This window comes from Dendrobates tinctorius, unplaced genomic scaffold (assembly GCF_039654945.1).
Source record: "Dendrobates tinctorius isolate UK_male_01 unplaced genomic scaffold, ASM3965494v1 ptg000030l, whole genome shotgun sequence".
In the NCBI taxonomy this organism is placed as follows: domain Eukaryota; kingdom Metazoa; phylum Chordata; class Amphibia; order Anura; family Dendrobatidae; genus Dendrobates; species Dendrobates tinctorius.
This window is the reverse complement of record NW_027361698.1, coordinates 20,813,797-20,829,976: the sequence shown is the minus strand read 5'-3', so window position 1 is coordinate 20,829,976 and position 16,180 is coordinate 20,813,797. Positions and strand designations below refer to the sequence as shown.

General features: G+C 45.5%; 1 protein-coding gene across 1 annotated transcript in view; it reads left to right on the top strand.

Annotated features, from left to right (window-relative positions):
• The window catches only part of CFI (complement factor I), a 120,501-nt gene extending 104,949 nt beyond the window's left edge, over window positions 1-15,552 (top strand). The window contains exon 13 of the mRNA XM_073571959.1: window positions 15,242-15,552. Within this exon, the coding sequence (XP_073428060.1) occupies window positions 15,242-15,456 (215 nt within the window). The 3' untranslated portion in view covers window positions 15,457-15,552. The remainder of the gene's footprint in view (window positions 1-15,241) is intronic.
• The last annotated feature ends 628 nt before the right edge of the window (window positions 15,553-16,180 follow it).

Below are 16,180 nucleotides of genomic sequence, written 5' to 3'. Positions count from 1 at the left end.
TTAGCGATCTGGAGGAGACAGACTCCCATTAAATAACAAAAAATAGTGCTTGTGTACTGTATCCCACTCACACACTTCCTCCACTCCTTATCTTCTTTCTTACTGCAGTATTATTTGTACCACTGTTGCAGACTAGTTTGCTAATGCAAGAATTCTTATTGTGAATTCATGTTACGTTTTGGCACCCATTCGGTGGCCCTGTTGGGGTTTACGTCCGATCCCCCTGAAAAATGGCATTTGGATGTATGCACTGGCGGGGCCATAAACTATAATGGTGCCAGCAGAGCAAATATGCATCCTGACGTGCATAATTTTCGGGTGTATATGCCTACTGGAGGCAGACACTCAGATGCAGTAGGTATACACGCTCGAAACTGATGCACAGTTGAGCGCACGTTCGCTCTGTTGGCACCATTATAGTGTATAGCCCTGCTTTTGCATACATCCGAAACTCGTTTTGCAGGGGGGTGGGGTGGGATTGGGACGTAAGCCTCGACGGGACCACAGAACGGGTGCCAGAATGCAATATGAAAGCACCCTTAGCTATCCTATTTAGAGGTGACACTGATATGTCCTTTTCATAGGGACCTTGGTTTGATGGACTACACAGTTAACTGTTATGAATGAGTCACCGTAGGAGGCAAAAACAGAAATACTAGCTAAGTCCAGAAAACCAGAGAAGTTGGCAGCTATAGGATTGCAGACCCCTGAACCTAACAACAACAACTAGCAGTAGCCGTGGGGGGGTTCCTACGGTGCCCTAGACCCCTCGATCACAGCCGGAGAACTACATAGCCTAAAGACAGAAAGGGAAATCTAAACTGCCCCAGAGCAGACCCCAAAGCAATAGGCAGCCCCCAACATATAATGACGGTGAAGCAAGATGAAAAAACACTCACACAGATAGAAAGATAGGCTGAGCAAATGATGGGGCCCAAGCTAACTAAATAGGACAGAATAGAAAAGCTGCAGTCTGCAATCCGCAAAAACCCTCTCAAAAACAAGAGCCAACAGACTGATAGGGTAAAAAGCCCTGAAGACGCTAGGCTTAAAAAAGACTATATCAGTACTCAGGTATTATCTGAAGACAGAGCAAAAAGGAATTCAGCTCACCCAGCAGGGAAAGGCAGAAATCCAGAAAAACAAGGCAAAACAAAACCAAAACACAAAAGCAAAAAGTAGAGCAGAAAACTTAGCTTTTGAGGAGCAGGAATCAGACTGGTCTCCAAGAATCCCTCAGAGTAATCACCCGCAAGGCAGAAGGGCGTCGGCTGCCTTATATCCAGTCAGCAATCCCAGTCACCCAGTCATCATCATTCTGCTCAGGTGATTTGTAATCAGCCTCACTACCTTCCTTCACCAGAAGAGGGAGTTCATCAGACTTCAATGGTGAAGGGGAAAATTAACTCACAACAGTTAACACTTTTTGAGGTAGTTGTGCTATAAAAAGTGTTACCCCAAATGTATATTTTGATGATTTTTTACACTTATCACAAGTCTAACCTACTGTGTCTGTAGCACAATTCCCATAGATTGTAAGCCCATATGGTCAGGGTCCTCTCCCCTTCTATATCTGTCTGTAGCTATAACATATTAGATTGTTCTTGTACTTGCTTTTTACTTTAGCACATGTACAGCACTCTGGACTTAGTGATGCTTTAAAATAAATAATATATTTAAACATACAACAGGAGTCACTGCAATAACTTTGGCACAGATTAAGACCATGTTTACACTCTGACAACGGGACAGTTTTATTAAATCTCTTGCAATGCTCCATATTTACAGGCCAATTTATTAAGACTAGTGTTTTGTATGCCAGTATTGATTACATTTCTGTTGGAGTAAGATATGCCAATCTCATTAAGGGGTGTATATATTAGTGAATTTGGCACATCTTTCAGTTTCCTGTGCACTGACATAAGAAATGTACTTAGTACATTTCTGTTGCATTGATGAATTTAACAACCCTCCTCCCACTAATCTCCCACATTTCAAAAAGTTGCTATATTTGATGTAAAAATGCTAAAAGTTAGTGTTTTTGTGCAAACAGGAGCTATGCAAAAAAAATTGCGACATTTCAATTTTGCAATGGATTACTTAAGCAATGTAATCAATGGCATTCCTGAATTGTTGTGCACATGCTGTGGAAATTTCCGTCCTTATTTTCAGCATTTTATTTTCTGCATCATGTCAATTCTTTTTTTGCAGATCTGCAGCGTTTCTACACCCATTGACTTCCATTGAGTCAGTCAAATCTGCAGCAAAAATCACAGGTGTAAAAAGGTTTGCGGATTTGCTGCGGACTTGCTGCCAAAAACACTGCAGAATTGTCAAAGGAAATGTCAGGAGGAAGAGTGTGCAAGCGGAGAATACGCGTGGTTCTGCGGGTGTCTGTCTGCATGTGTGTGCATGTGTGTGCGGGTGTGTGTGCAGGTGTCTGCGTGAACTGTCACAGCAGCACAGTGATGCAATGCAGAAGAAATTACCTCCTGTCAGTGTATCGCCAGAGGCCATGTAGAGCTGTCACATCTTCCGATGTGACTGTTATACATGCGAGATCACCGTGGGACACTCAGAAAATGGACTACGTCAGACAGGATAGTATTATAAGTTGGTTTATTATTTTATTTTTGTTGCAGGAGAAGAGGAAGTTGGGGGATTAGGCATTCAGTAAGTATGGTTAATTAAGATTCAATAAAGGAATCTGTGTGATTATTTCAAATAAAGGACTTTATTCTGGCTGTGTCTTTACCATCTAACTATAGGATTAGTAATGGATAGGTGTTTTATAGATGCCTCTCTATTTCTAACCTGTGGGCTTGATGTCACATGACAATACAAAGGTGACATCAACCCCACAAATATGAACCCCACTTGCAACCACTACAGGGCAAGTGGGAAGAGCGAGGCTAAGTGTCGGAATTGGTGCATCTATAAGATGTGCCATTTCTGGGGCAACTGAGAGCTGATGTTTTTAGTCTGGGGGGCAATATACACGGCCCCTTCCCAGGCTATTAATATCAGCCCACAGCTGTCTGCCTAGCCTATGCTGGTTCAATTTTATAGGGGGTCCCCATGTCAATTTTTTATGGGGTTCCCCTAAACTAGCCAGTAAAGGCTAAGTAAACAGCTGTGAGCTGATATTAATAGCCTGGGAAACTTTATGGCTATTGGCTCCTTCCGAGAATATTAACATCAGCTCTCAGCTGTCGGCTTTCCCTTTGCTGGCTCTGAAAATTATGCTGGAGCCCACACAATTTTTAAAAAAAAATTTTGAAAAATAAACAGATATTGCGTTTCAGATTTTGTGTGTATTTAACTCTTTATGTACCATTTTATTAATGAGGGTATCTGGCTGACACCTGTTCATTACTAAACCGTCTGCTTGGTATTACTATCTATCTACATATTGTGGTGTAGTGACCACTGTGTCAGCTAGGGGGCACTGTGTGGGTGTCCCAGGACAGCCGTATAAGCATTTCCATTGTCCTAATAGGTGTAGGATACTGAATGATCATAATGATCAGCAGAGGTACTGATGACAGATCCGTTACAATGTGTCAGGGAAGCCTGTGTGTGACTGTGTGCAATAGGACCTTTAGTGAGGTCATAGCCATGTGATCACCTGTGGGTGTGGTTATGGACCATATAAGGTACCTAGGTCTGGTCACATGATAGTGAATGCTTGGACCCGGTTGGTCCAGTGTGGAAGGTCCCGCTGAGATGGGGCTTCCTGCCTGACAGCACATGTGGACGCTGTGTGTAATGGCTGCCAGCACCTGTTAGTTCCCTGGAGGGAATGAATGCCTGCTGCATGATAAAGGAACCGTGAGGTTACCCGGACGTGGATGAGATAACTTGGGGCTAGGAACCCTGCACATTGAATACTGCACAGCTTATGTGACTATAGGACATTGCTAACATGGACGCTATGCTGATTGTGCTGTTAAGTGAACTTTCTGTTGCTGTCCTGGTTTATGAGGATTAATAAACCGAAAGGACTGTGTTATGGTTGATGAAAACCTGTGCCGGAACTGTTTTATCGCTGCCAAGCGAGTGTCCCCCAACCTGTAAGACAGCGCTACCTCACAATATATATATATACTAGCTGAAGAGCCCAGCGTTGCCTGGGCATAGTAATCAACTGTGGTTAGTTATAACAAATTATAATGATTATATTGCACATAAAAACCGTGCATCTAATCCTATCCTGTGTGATACTGACTGCTGAGCCGTGTATCTAATCCTATTCTGTGTGATACTGTCTGCTGAGCCGTGTATCTAATACTATTCTGTGTGATACTGAATGCTGAGCTGTGTATCTAATCCTATCCTGTGTGATACTGACTGCTGAGCTGTGTATCTAATCCTATCTAATCCTATCCTGTGTGAAACTGACTGCTGAGCTGTGTATCTAATCCTATCCTGTGTGATACTGCCTGCTGAGCCATGTGTCTAATCCTCGCCTGTGTGATACTGACTGCTGAGCTGTGTATCTAATCCTATCCTGTGTGATACTGACTGCTGAGCCGTGTATCTAATCCTGTCCTGTGTGATACTGGGCTCCCTCTGCAGTCTGTGTCAGAGGGTGGTCTGTGTTGGCACGGTAATAAATTGTGTTATTTCCAGCTTTACAGAAGGACGATAACACCATAGAAATGATAAGAATAATAGGCCTCAGTTACTACAACTGTCTACAAAGAAAACTGTTGCTGATAGCAACCAATCACAGCTCATTTTTCATCTTTTAAACAGCTCTGGGACAGCGTGGAGAGTTTTGAGTGGCGACTTTTGTGTTTCGACTTTTATGTGGCGAGGTTGGTGTCTTATGAGGAAATGAGGAAAGGTTGCAGGATTTTGGAATGTTTAGCCTGCAAAAGAGAAGACTGAGAGGAGACTTAATAACTGTCTACGAATATCTCAAGGGCTGTCACATTGCAGAAGGATCAACTTTATTCTCATTTGCACAAGGAAAGACTAGAAGCAATGGGATGAAACTGAATAGGAGGAGACACAGATTAGATATAAGAAAAAACTTTTTGACAGTTAGAGTGATCAATGAGTGGAACAGGCTGCCACAAGAGGTGGTGAGTTCTCCTTCAATAGAAGTCTTCAAACAGAGGCTGGACAGATATCTGTCTGGGATGATTTAGTAAATCCTGCTTTGAGCAGGGGGTTGGACCAGATGGCCCAGGATGTCCCTTTCAACTCTACGATTCTATGATTCTATGGTGTATGTGTGGTGAAATGTGTGCTGAGGGTGGTATATGTGTTGAAGCACGTGGTAGTGTGTGGCGCATTTTGTGTGTATGTTCATATCCCCGTGTGTGGTGAGTATCCCATGTCAGGGCCTCACCTTAGCAGCTGTACGGTATATACTCTTTGGCGCCATCGCTCTCATTCTTTAAGTCCCCCTTGTTCACATCTGGCAGCTGTCAATTTGCCTCCAACACTTTTCCTTTCACTTTTTCCCCATTATGTACCTAGGGGCAAAATTGTTTGGTGAATTGGAACGCGCGGGGTTAAAATTTTGCCTCACAACATAGCCTATGACGCTCTCGGGGTCCAGACGTGTGACTTTGCAAAATTTTATAGCTGTAGCTACGACGGTGCAGATGCCAATACATACACACACTTTTTCCCCATTATGTAGATAGGGGCAAAATTGTTTGGTGAATTGGAACGTGCGGGGTTAAAATTTTGCCTCACAACATAGCCTATGACGCTCTCGAGGTCCAGACGTGTGACTATGCCAAATTTTGTGGCTGTAGCTGCGACAGTGCGGATGCCAATCCCTGACATACATACGTGCATACATACACACCCACATTGAGCTTTATATATTAGATATATAGGACCCGGTCCTTGTCTGCCCTTATTCACACAGACGTCAACTTTGACACATGATAAGGTTATTAATATTAGACAGTGTAGGACCGCCCTGACCACAGAGTCACCTTGTGGATGGTGGGACGGCTTTTATGCTATGTTTGATCAAATACAGTATTACTAAGAACTCTGTATGATTTAAATGCACTTTTGCTTTTTATTTATTTAATTACAGCAGGGTTTTTTTCATTTTGTCTTTTGTAGGTTTTATATATATATATATTGTGGGGATGTGGCTCGCTTAGGTGCAGCGGGAGACAAATGTGAGACAGGTTCTTCCACAGTGCTTGCAGTTTATTCACGGCATAAACGCACAAGGCAACGTAACAGCAAACAAATAGCCTTTTAGCTCAGGCAAAATAACACAATGTCCGTAGTTGTAGACTCAGAGCAGGAGTCTCAGCACACATGGGAGGCTTAGTCCTCCCCACACACAACTCCTTGGTTCAGGAGCAGGCCACATTATAAGGCTGTAGCCACACCCACGTTCCCAGCAGCTGACTGGTCACCTGACTGTGACCTCACCACAGGTCCTTCAAACAAAAACAATAACAATATCTGTTATGCTTTACTTCTGCCTTACATTATAGAGACAAGCCATTTATGAGACACATATCTCCCATCGATTACACGACCCTTAGCCCTGCCACATACCTCCCCCCTCTGCCTAAAGCCGTGGGGCTTGGCACTTTCACCTACCAGGCAAGGGATTCTGGAGAGGGCATCGGCATTCCCATGTAGCTTCCCGGCCCTATGCTCTACATGGAAGCTGAAGTCTTGTAGGGCTAAGAACCAGCGGGTGACCCTAGCATTCTTGCCCTTGGTTTCCCTCATCCACCTGAGTGGGGCATGGTCGGATATTAACCTAAACTTCCGTCCCACCAGGTAGTACCGTAATGTGTCCACTGCCCATTTTATGGCCAAACACTCCTTCTCTACAACTGAGTAATTTCTCTCACAAGAAGTCAACTTCCTACTCAAGTAGAGAACAGGATGCTCCTCCCCACGTATCTCTTGGGAAAGGACAGCTCCTACCCCGACATCTGAGGCATCTGTCTGGAGGACAAATTCACGTTTAAAGTCTGGGGCCACCAAAACGGGTTGCTTACAAAGCGCTCCCTTCATTTCTTGGAAGGCTGACTCTGCTTCTTCGGACCAGCTGACCATCACTGACTTTGTCCCTTTAAGCAGATCAGTTAGAGGTGCAGCCATTGTGGCGAAGTTTGGGATAAACCTCCTGTAATATCCCACAATCCCCAGGAAGGCTTTAACTTGCTTCTTTGACAGAGGTCTCGGCCATGTTTGAATTGCCTCCACTTTATTGATTTGGGGTTTGATCTCGCCACGCCCCACTACATATCCGAGGTACTTGGCTTCTTCTCTCCCCAAGGCACACTTCTTCGGGTTTATTGTAAACCCTGCCTCTCTTAGAGCGTCAAACACTGCTTGGACCTTTTCCAGGTGAGTCTCCCAGTCCGGGGTAAAGATGACGATATCATCCAGGTATGCAGCAGCGTATAGCTTATGAGGTGCAAGGATTCTATCCATCGCCCTCTGGAAGGTTGCTGGAGCTCCCTGTAGGCCAAACGGCATCCGGACATACTGGAAGCACCCGTCTGGTGTGGAGAATGCCGTCTTCTCCTTGGCTTCCTGTGCCATGGGGATCTGCCAATATCCCTTGGTCAGATCCAAAGTGGTTATGTACCTGGCAGGTCCAAGTCTCTCGATGAGCTCATCAACGCGTGGGATAAGCGTCGAACTTGGAGACCTCATTCAGCTTCCGGTAATCGTTGCAGAACCTCCATTCACCATCAGGTTTTGGGACCAGGACAATCGGGCTCGACCAGCCGCTCTTGGATTCCTCAATGACCCCGAGCTTCAACATACGCTGCACCTCCTTGGAGATTACCTCTCGCCGGGCCTCAGGAATACGATATGGTTTCACGTTCACCCGCACATGTGGCTCGGTCAGAATTTCGTGCTCCACCACCTTCGTGCGCCCCGGCAACTCTGAGAACAGGTCCCGGTTTTTCTGGAGTAACTCCCGGCACTGCTGCTTCTGAGCCTTCGATAGAGTCTCCGCTATGGTAACGGCTCCAACCTCCCCTTCTAGGTTGCCCAGCAAGCACGGAGTTACCGCTGGCTCTCTATCTTGCCACGGCTTGATAAGGTTAACATGGTAAACCTGGTATGGCTTCCGTCTTCCGGGTTGGTGGATCTTGTAGTTTACGTCTCCCAGTTTCTCCACCACCTCATATGGCCCTTGCCACTTGGCCAAGAACTTACTTTCCACCGTCGGGATTAGCACGAGAACTCGGTCTCCCGGATTGAACTGCCTCACTCTGGCTGACCGGTTGTAGACCCTGGCCTGAGCCTCTTGTGCCTGGCGGAGATGTTCTTTAACAATGGGCATCACCTTTGCAACCCTCTGCTGCATCAGTGCCACATGCTCAATGACGCTTCTGTGGGGCGTGACTTCGGCTTCCCAGGTTTCCTTGGCTATATCTAGGAGACCTCGCGGATGCCGGCCGTACAGAAGCTCGAAGGGGGAGAACCCCGTGGAGGCCTGGGGAACTTCACGGATAGAAAACAGTAAATACGGTAAGAGACAATCCCAGTCTCTACCATCTTCCTCTATGACTTTTCTCAGCATGCTCTTCAGGGTCTTGTTAAACCTCTCAACAAGGCCATCTGACTGTGGATGGTACACTGAAGTCCTCAGCTGGGAAATTTGCAAGACTCTGCACAATTCTCTCATCACCTTGCTCATAAAAGGTGTCCCCTGGTCGGTCAGGATCTCCTTCGGCAAACCCGTCCGGGAAAACACATGGACCAGCTCACGGGCTATACTCTTCGCAGAGGAGTTTCTCAGGGGAATGGCCTCAGGATAGCGTGTGGCATAGTCCAGGATGACTAATATATACTGATGGCCCCGAGCTGATTTAACTAAGGGACCGACCAAGTCCATGGCAATTCTCTCAAATGGCACCTCAATAATGGGCAGTGGCACAAGAGGGTTCCGAAAATGAGATGTGGGGGCAGTTAACTGACATGTCGGGCAGGACCTGCAATAGTTTACTATTTCCCGGTGACACCCAGGCCAATAGAACCTCTGTACAATCCGTTCCTGGGTTTTTTCCACCCCCAGGTGTCCCCCCAAGATGTGTGAATGGGCCATGTCCAACACTTTTCGTCTATAGGGGGCCTGGTACTATTAACTGCTCTGCCACCTCCTCCCTTATTTTCGTGACCCGGTACAACAATTCCCCACTCAACATAAAATGGGGAAACCTTGTGTCTGCTCCCGGCTCTTGTGCAACCCCATTAATGACGGTGACATTGTTAAAGGCTTCCCTTAGTGTGGGGTCCCTATGTTGGGCAGTCCCAAAATTCTCCCCGGCCACCCCTAACTCCGGGATGTCAGGTACAGGGGACCCTTCCTCTTCATCCCCAACAAGGACACAAAGGGAACTCGTCTGCCTCTGGTGGTGGCGATACCTCAGTGGGGTGGATTGGTTCCCTGCTCTTGCTAGCACACTCAGAACCCATCCCCCACAGATCCCAAAACAGACAGAAATCCCGGCCAATAATTATGGGATGCAACAAGTCTCGAACAACGCCAACTTCATGCGACTCGGTGCCATGCGCCGTTTCAATCTTCACCCTAGCCATAGGGTAGTCCTTTGCATCGCCATGTATGCACCGAACACCAATCTTTTTACCCGGGAGTATGTTTAGAGGAAAACTGGCCCTCACAAGTGTCACCAAGCTCCCGGAGTCCAGAAGCGCCATTACTGCTCGACCGTTCACCTTCACGGGACACGCTTGTGGCCCCTTGTTAGGTAGCGAGTTCACACTGCAAGCTGGATATGCGTAGTATGAACTACGGCGTCCCATGCTGCAGTCCATCTGCTCGGTGGTCTGGGGACAACGGGCCGCTATATGTCCTGGCCCATGACACTTCCAGCAAATAACACCCGAGGGGACCTTGGGCACCGCCTCCCCCGCCCCTTTTGACCTTGGACGCACCACCCCTTTTTGTGACTCCGCCCCCTGCTGGGACCCCCAATATGGAATGGGCTGCTTCCCCAAGGAACCTTCCATCCCCTGGTATCTCTCGACCAGCCCAACCAGTTCATCAGCATTTTGGGGATCACCCTGGGCAACCCAAGTCTGTAGAGGTCTCGGCAGAGAATGCACAAACCGATCCATCACAACTCGCTCTACCATCTGTGCAGGGGAAGCCGACTCTGGCTGCAGCCATTTCTGGACCAGGTGCAACAGGTCAAACATTTGGGAGCGCGGGGGTTTGTCCCGGTGATAGGCCCAACGATGCACTCTCTGTGCCCTGGTAGTCATTGTTACCCCCAAGCGGGCGAGAATTTCCGCTTTTAATTTGGGATACTCTCTGGCATCTTGTACCGTCAGGTACCCTTCTGGGGCTCCCCCGTTAGGTAAGGGGCCAGTACCTCCGCCCACCGCTCTGGCTGAAGTTTTTCCCTCTCAGCCACCCTCTCAAACACCGTCAGGAAGGCCTCCACATCATCCTCAGGGGTCATTTTTTGTAATGCGCGTCTTACCGCCTTCTCGACGTCGGTGGCATCAGCCCGACCTGGGGTTGGGGCGCTCGTCCTGCCCTCCTGGATGGCGGTTGCCAGAAGCTGCATCTGCTGCCGTTGTTCCTGCTGGCTTTGCTGGAACTGCTGCCGCTGCTCCTGCTGGCTTTGCTGGATCTGCTGTAACAACAGCTTGTTGGTTTCCTGCTGCAGTGCCTGGGACTGGACCAGGTGTTTCATGAGGTCCTCCATGATTCCAGGCAATGCTTGCTGCCCCGCTGCAAACTTCACCCAGGACATGCAGCAACTGTCGCAAGTCTCTGCTGGGACCGCTGCCCGCATTCTCCACCAATTGTGGGGATGTGGCTCGCTTAGGTGCAGCGGGAGACAAATGTGAGACAGGTTCTTCCACAGTGCTTGCAGTTTATTCACGGCATAAACGCACAAGGCAACGTAACAGCAAACAAATAGCCTTTTAGCTCAGGCAAAATAACACAATGTCCGTAGTTGTAGACTCAGAGCAGGAGTCTCAGCACACATGGGAGGCTTAGTCCTCCCCACACACAACTCCTTGGTTCAGGAGCAGGCCACATTATAAGGCTGTAGCCACACCCACGTTCCCAGCAGCTGACTGGTCACCTGACTGTGACCTCACCACAGGTCCTTCAAACAAAAACAATAACAATATCTGTTATGCTTTACTTCTGCCTTACATTATAGAGACAAGCCATTTATGAGACACATATCTCCCATCGATTACACGACCCTTAGCCCTGCCACAATATATATATATATATGTATATAAATATATATATTCACTCATATTTGTTTTGTGTGTGTAAACATTATAAATTTGAACATGGTATGTAACGATATTATGGTCTTCAATGGAGAATGAAAAAGAAGAGGTTGAGCAAGGAAATGACATCACAATTCTTTTTTATATATAATATGTCTTTATTTAGCTCTATGGATCTACAAAAATGCAAACAAAACCGCATGAAAATCCGCAACAAAACCACATAAAAAATGAGCAGATTTTCCACTGCATTTTCTGCCAAGAGATGCAGAATCCACACAGAAATTTCCACAAGCAAATCCGCAACATGCGCACATAGCCTTATAGTCTTGATTGAGCAGAGGATTAAATTATCAAAACACAGGTTTTGCTGAATCTTTTCTCACCAAACTATATACAGTGTGTCCGTAAAGTCATGGTGCACTTTTGACCAGTCACAGGAAAGCAACAAAACACGATAGAAGTGTGAAATCTGCTCCAAATAAAAGGAAAACTCTCCCAGTTTCTGTAGGATGATGTGGCTGCATGTGCACATGCGCAAATGATGACGTAACACCGTGTATACAGCGAGTAGCCCATGCCAGTCGAGATGTGGACGGTACAGAGGAAAGTTCAGTGTGTTCTGTGGCTCGCTAAATTCGAATCTGTGACCAAAGTGCTACGTGAATATCGGCGCGTTTATAACGAAGCGCCATCACATAGGAATAACATTACTCGGTGGGATAAGCAGTTGAAGGAAACCAGCAGTTTGGTGGAGAAACCCCGTTCTGGTAGGCCATCAGTCAGTGACGAGTCTGTAGAGGCTATACGGGATAGCTACCTAAGGAGCCCTAAAAAAATCTGTGCGTGTGCTCAACAATTACACCTGAGCAAGACTACAGTTCATAAGGTGTTAAAGAATTGCGGCTGTTGCACGCTATCAAACCGGCGGATAGACCCAAACAATGGGCCTTTGCTACACATATGCTTAATGAGATCGACAATGATGCAAGATTTTTGCAGAAGATTGTGTTTAGCGATGAGGCGACCTTCCATATCTGTGGACATGTTCATTGCCATATCGTCCGAATGTGGGCTGCTGAACATCCTCATGCCTACGGTGAGTGCGAATGTAACACCCCTAAAGTGCACGTGTGGTGTGGCCTGATGCATGATAAGAGCAGTCTGTGACGGCAAACAAGTATCTTGACATGTTGGAATTGTATACAGTGCCACAATTTCCAGAAGGTGTCATCTTTCAACAGGACGGCGCTCCTCCACACTACGCCACCATTGTTTGTGAGATTCTGGATAGAACATTCCCCCAGCGGTGGATAGGCAGGGGTTCTGTCAAGCCATGGCCACCACGATCCCCGGATCTGACGCCCTTAGACTTTTACTTTTGGGGTTATGTGAAGCAACATGTGTACATTGAACGTATCAACGACATTAATCACTTAATTCAGAGAATCACAGTTGTTATTCACTGTTACACCAGACGTCCTTACCCGTGTGTGGCAAGAACTTCACTATCGTTTGGATGTGTGTCGGGCAACAAATGGAGCGCACATCGAACTGCACTGAATAGGTGTGAAACTGGGAGAGTGTTACATTTATTTGGAGCAGATTACACATTTCTATTGTCTTTTGTTGCTTTCCAGTGATTGGTCAAAAGTGCACCATGACCTTACAGACACACTGTATATATAAATCTGCTGAGCTCCCCCTCCTCTATAACATGGGGCCTGCAGATTAGCCTGCGTTTCCATAGTGAAGGGATTAATACTTTTGGAGCATTTTTACTTGTTGGACAGGAAATTAAATCAACACCTGCACAGGTACAGATTTGTGCCAAAATTTGTGTCACTTCCTCCTATTCTATTTAATAAATCTGGTCTAATGTATGTTGTCTTTGGCGATCACAATCGCTTTTCACAACACTTTCCAAATCTAGCAAATAATGAGAAGTTGCAGATTTTACAGGTACAGTAAAAGCAAACACTCATCTCTACACCTGTAGCACTTGTAAGGAAAACATCCAAAAAGTGTATGGCTCTGAGCGGACAGTAAAAGATGGAATAATAGGTCAACTGATGTTAGATTTACAATAAAATGATGGCAGTTTTGTGGTGCACCATGGCCTAACTCTTACTGCCACTTTCCACACACTGCATTAGTTCTGCAGATTGGTATACTGCTGTTGTTTATACCCAGATCTGTAACTAAACATTTCATCACTACCACCACATGCACACTCCAGATGTTACATACCGTACATAGTGAGAGGCCACACACATACATAGTACACACATATATAGTACTGTTATGATACAATACATCTATTACACGCATGTATACTTTTTGTACATATATTAAGTGTGTGTGTAAATAACACATATACTATAAACACATTACACACACATTATATACATACATGTTACACTTATTTGCCTTTCCTGCAAAGCTGTCATATCCAAGCTGTGGCGATGGATTGTGGCAAGAGGACAGCGCCTGCTTCCTTTCTGACCGCCTGTCTACAAACTCTTTTCTCAGCCAAAAAAGAGCTGCTGCCTGCTGTAGCACAACACAGGTTGCCCGCACTTGGGGCAAGGCAAGTATTTTACATCCTCGTAGGGTATGTCCCCACATTCAAGATTTACTGCAAGTTTGACGCTGCGTATTTATACAGCATCAGAAACGCAACGGCCAGCTGTTACACCATAGTGGATGGGATTTAGAGATATCCCATTCCCACTGTGCGTCTGTGCACCTGCGGATCAGCTGCAGACACTGACATACAGCACGTCTTTCAGAGCCGCAGAATGTCAACGTCTCTTGCGGAAACGCTAGTCTCCGCAACAGAAATTTACACAATAGAATGTATAGGATGCGGTAAATTTGTGAACACATGAGGACTAACCTACGTGAATAGAACGCAGCGTTTTGGGCACAGCAAAAATACGCTGCATCCAAATGCTGCTACTTCCTGATCATGGGAACATAACCTAACCCATGGACCGTTAGTGATCCTTGTGTCCAATGCACCTGTTTAGTATTAAACCTCTTATTCAGTTCAAAATAAAAATTTACACAATATATTTATTACATTTTTGTGTTTTTTTAATGCAACTGTTTTATGTTGCAAGTGTGTCACGTCCACCTGGGAGATCTGGGTTAGGCAATGTTTATGTACTGTGAATCGCAGGTCTTCCATTTAGCCTGTGTGTTTTGTTCCTCATATTAAATGGACTTTGTTTCTTTTGGCGCTGAAGAGGTTACGTAGGGTCCCAGTTCCAGGGACAGCTTGAGGCCCCCCTTCATTACCAAAAACCATCACAGCGTGACATTTATTACTCTATTTCTAACACTTGTCTTTACCCTAGTTCTAACCCAAGTCTTAACCCTAACCCTAGTCCTAACCCTATTCTCAAGTCTAACACTAACCTAGTCCTAGCCTTAACAATAGTGTGAGCTCTAACCCAAGCGCTAACTCCATCTCTGGTCCTAACCCTAGCCCTAGTTAAGGTTAGAAAATATATGTAAAAACTTGATGACATTGGTAGTTTTTTTTTTTTTTACAAGGAACACGTTTGTAAGTTTGGGACAGCTTCCAAACAGAACTTTGCCTCTCTTACAAAATTACAAGTGAAAGCGCACAGTGCGGCCTTAGTCATCTCATTTGCTGCCTATGCAGTTCACAGAAGGTAAAATGTATTTTTCACGTGCAGCTGCATTATGCATATCACCACGGTCGCTACGTGTGTGACTTCTATATTTTGTATAGGAACCTGTGGCACTGACTGAGCTGTCAAATCTCACTTTTGATGTGATGTTCTCTAATTAATCTACATTTGTATTGTAAATGATTGCAACTCACACAATTCACAATTCTATATAAAAATCCAGTCTAAGATTATTACACACTATATTGAAATATTTTATGTTTAAAACTATGAAGTCATTCAAACAAAATGAAGCGTTATAATATACAGTTGTTTCTGCTTTACCGTTTCAGGGACTTACGATGGATCAATAGATTCCTGCAAAGGCGACTCAGGAGGACCCTTGATATGTTACACTGGGAAGGTGGCATACGTATGGGGGATAGTAAGCTGGGGGGAGAACTGTGGTGAACCTGGTTACCCTGGAGTGTACACAAAAGTCGCCCACTACTTTGAATGGATAAGTCGTCATGTTGGAAGACAACTTATTGCAAAACTTGATGTTTGATCATCTCTACAAGATCATCCACAAGTTAATTATGCGTTAAACTGATTATACTGTATACACATGATCAACAGTAATAAAGGTATACTCCAAATTTTCCTCAATGTTTAAATTTTTTAAGTAATTATATATAATTTCAAACATTTTTTAAGCAACATGTAGAGGAATCTCTAGTGGAATTGGAGTATCACTTATCAATCTACTATCAGATGACAAGATTTACAAGAAGCCTGTAAAGTCCAGGAACTTAGTTTTTATCCTCCTGAAGCCGCTTGCTTCCACTCATCATGACAATGCATGTGCAGGGGCAGTGGACTCACTCTCCAGCACTTTCAGTGACATCCAGCTCTGCAGCTTGTGCAAAGGAGGTTGTCAATCAATGTGATGGCAATGATTACAGCCTGCTCTTTGTATAGTAAATGATGACTGTAAGGCTGAGTTCACACGTGGCGTTTTTTTCGCGTTTCAGCTGCGGTTTTAACCGCGCGATTTTGCCGCGAAAATGCGAAAAATAAGCATCCCATGCATTCCAAAGGGATTCTGCAATGCTGTGCTAATGCTGCGGTTTTTACCGCAGTGGAATCGCTTCACGGTAAAAAACGCAGCATGCTCATTAATTTTGCGGAATCGCGGCAATCCCGCACCCATAGGAATGCATTGTTCCGCTTACTTCCCGCAAGTGGCTGTGCACACCATGCGGAAAGTAAGCAGAACAATTGCGGATGGT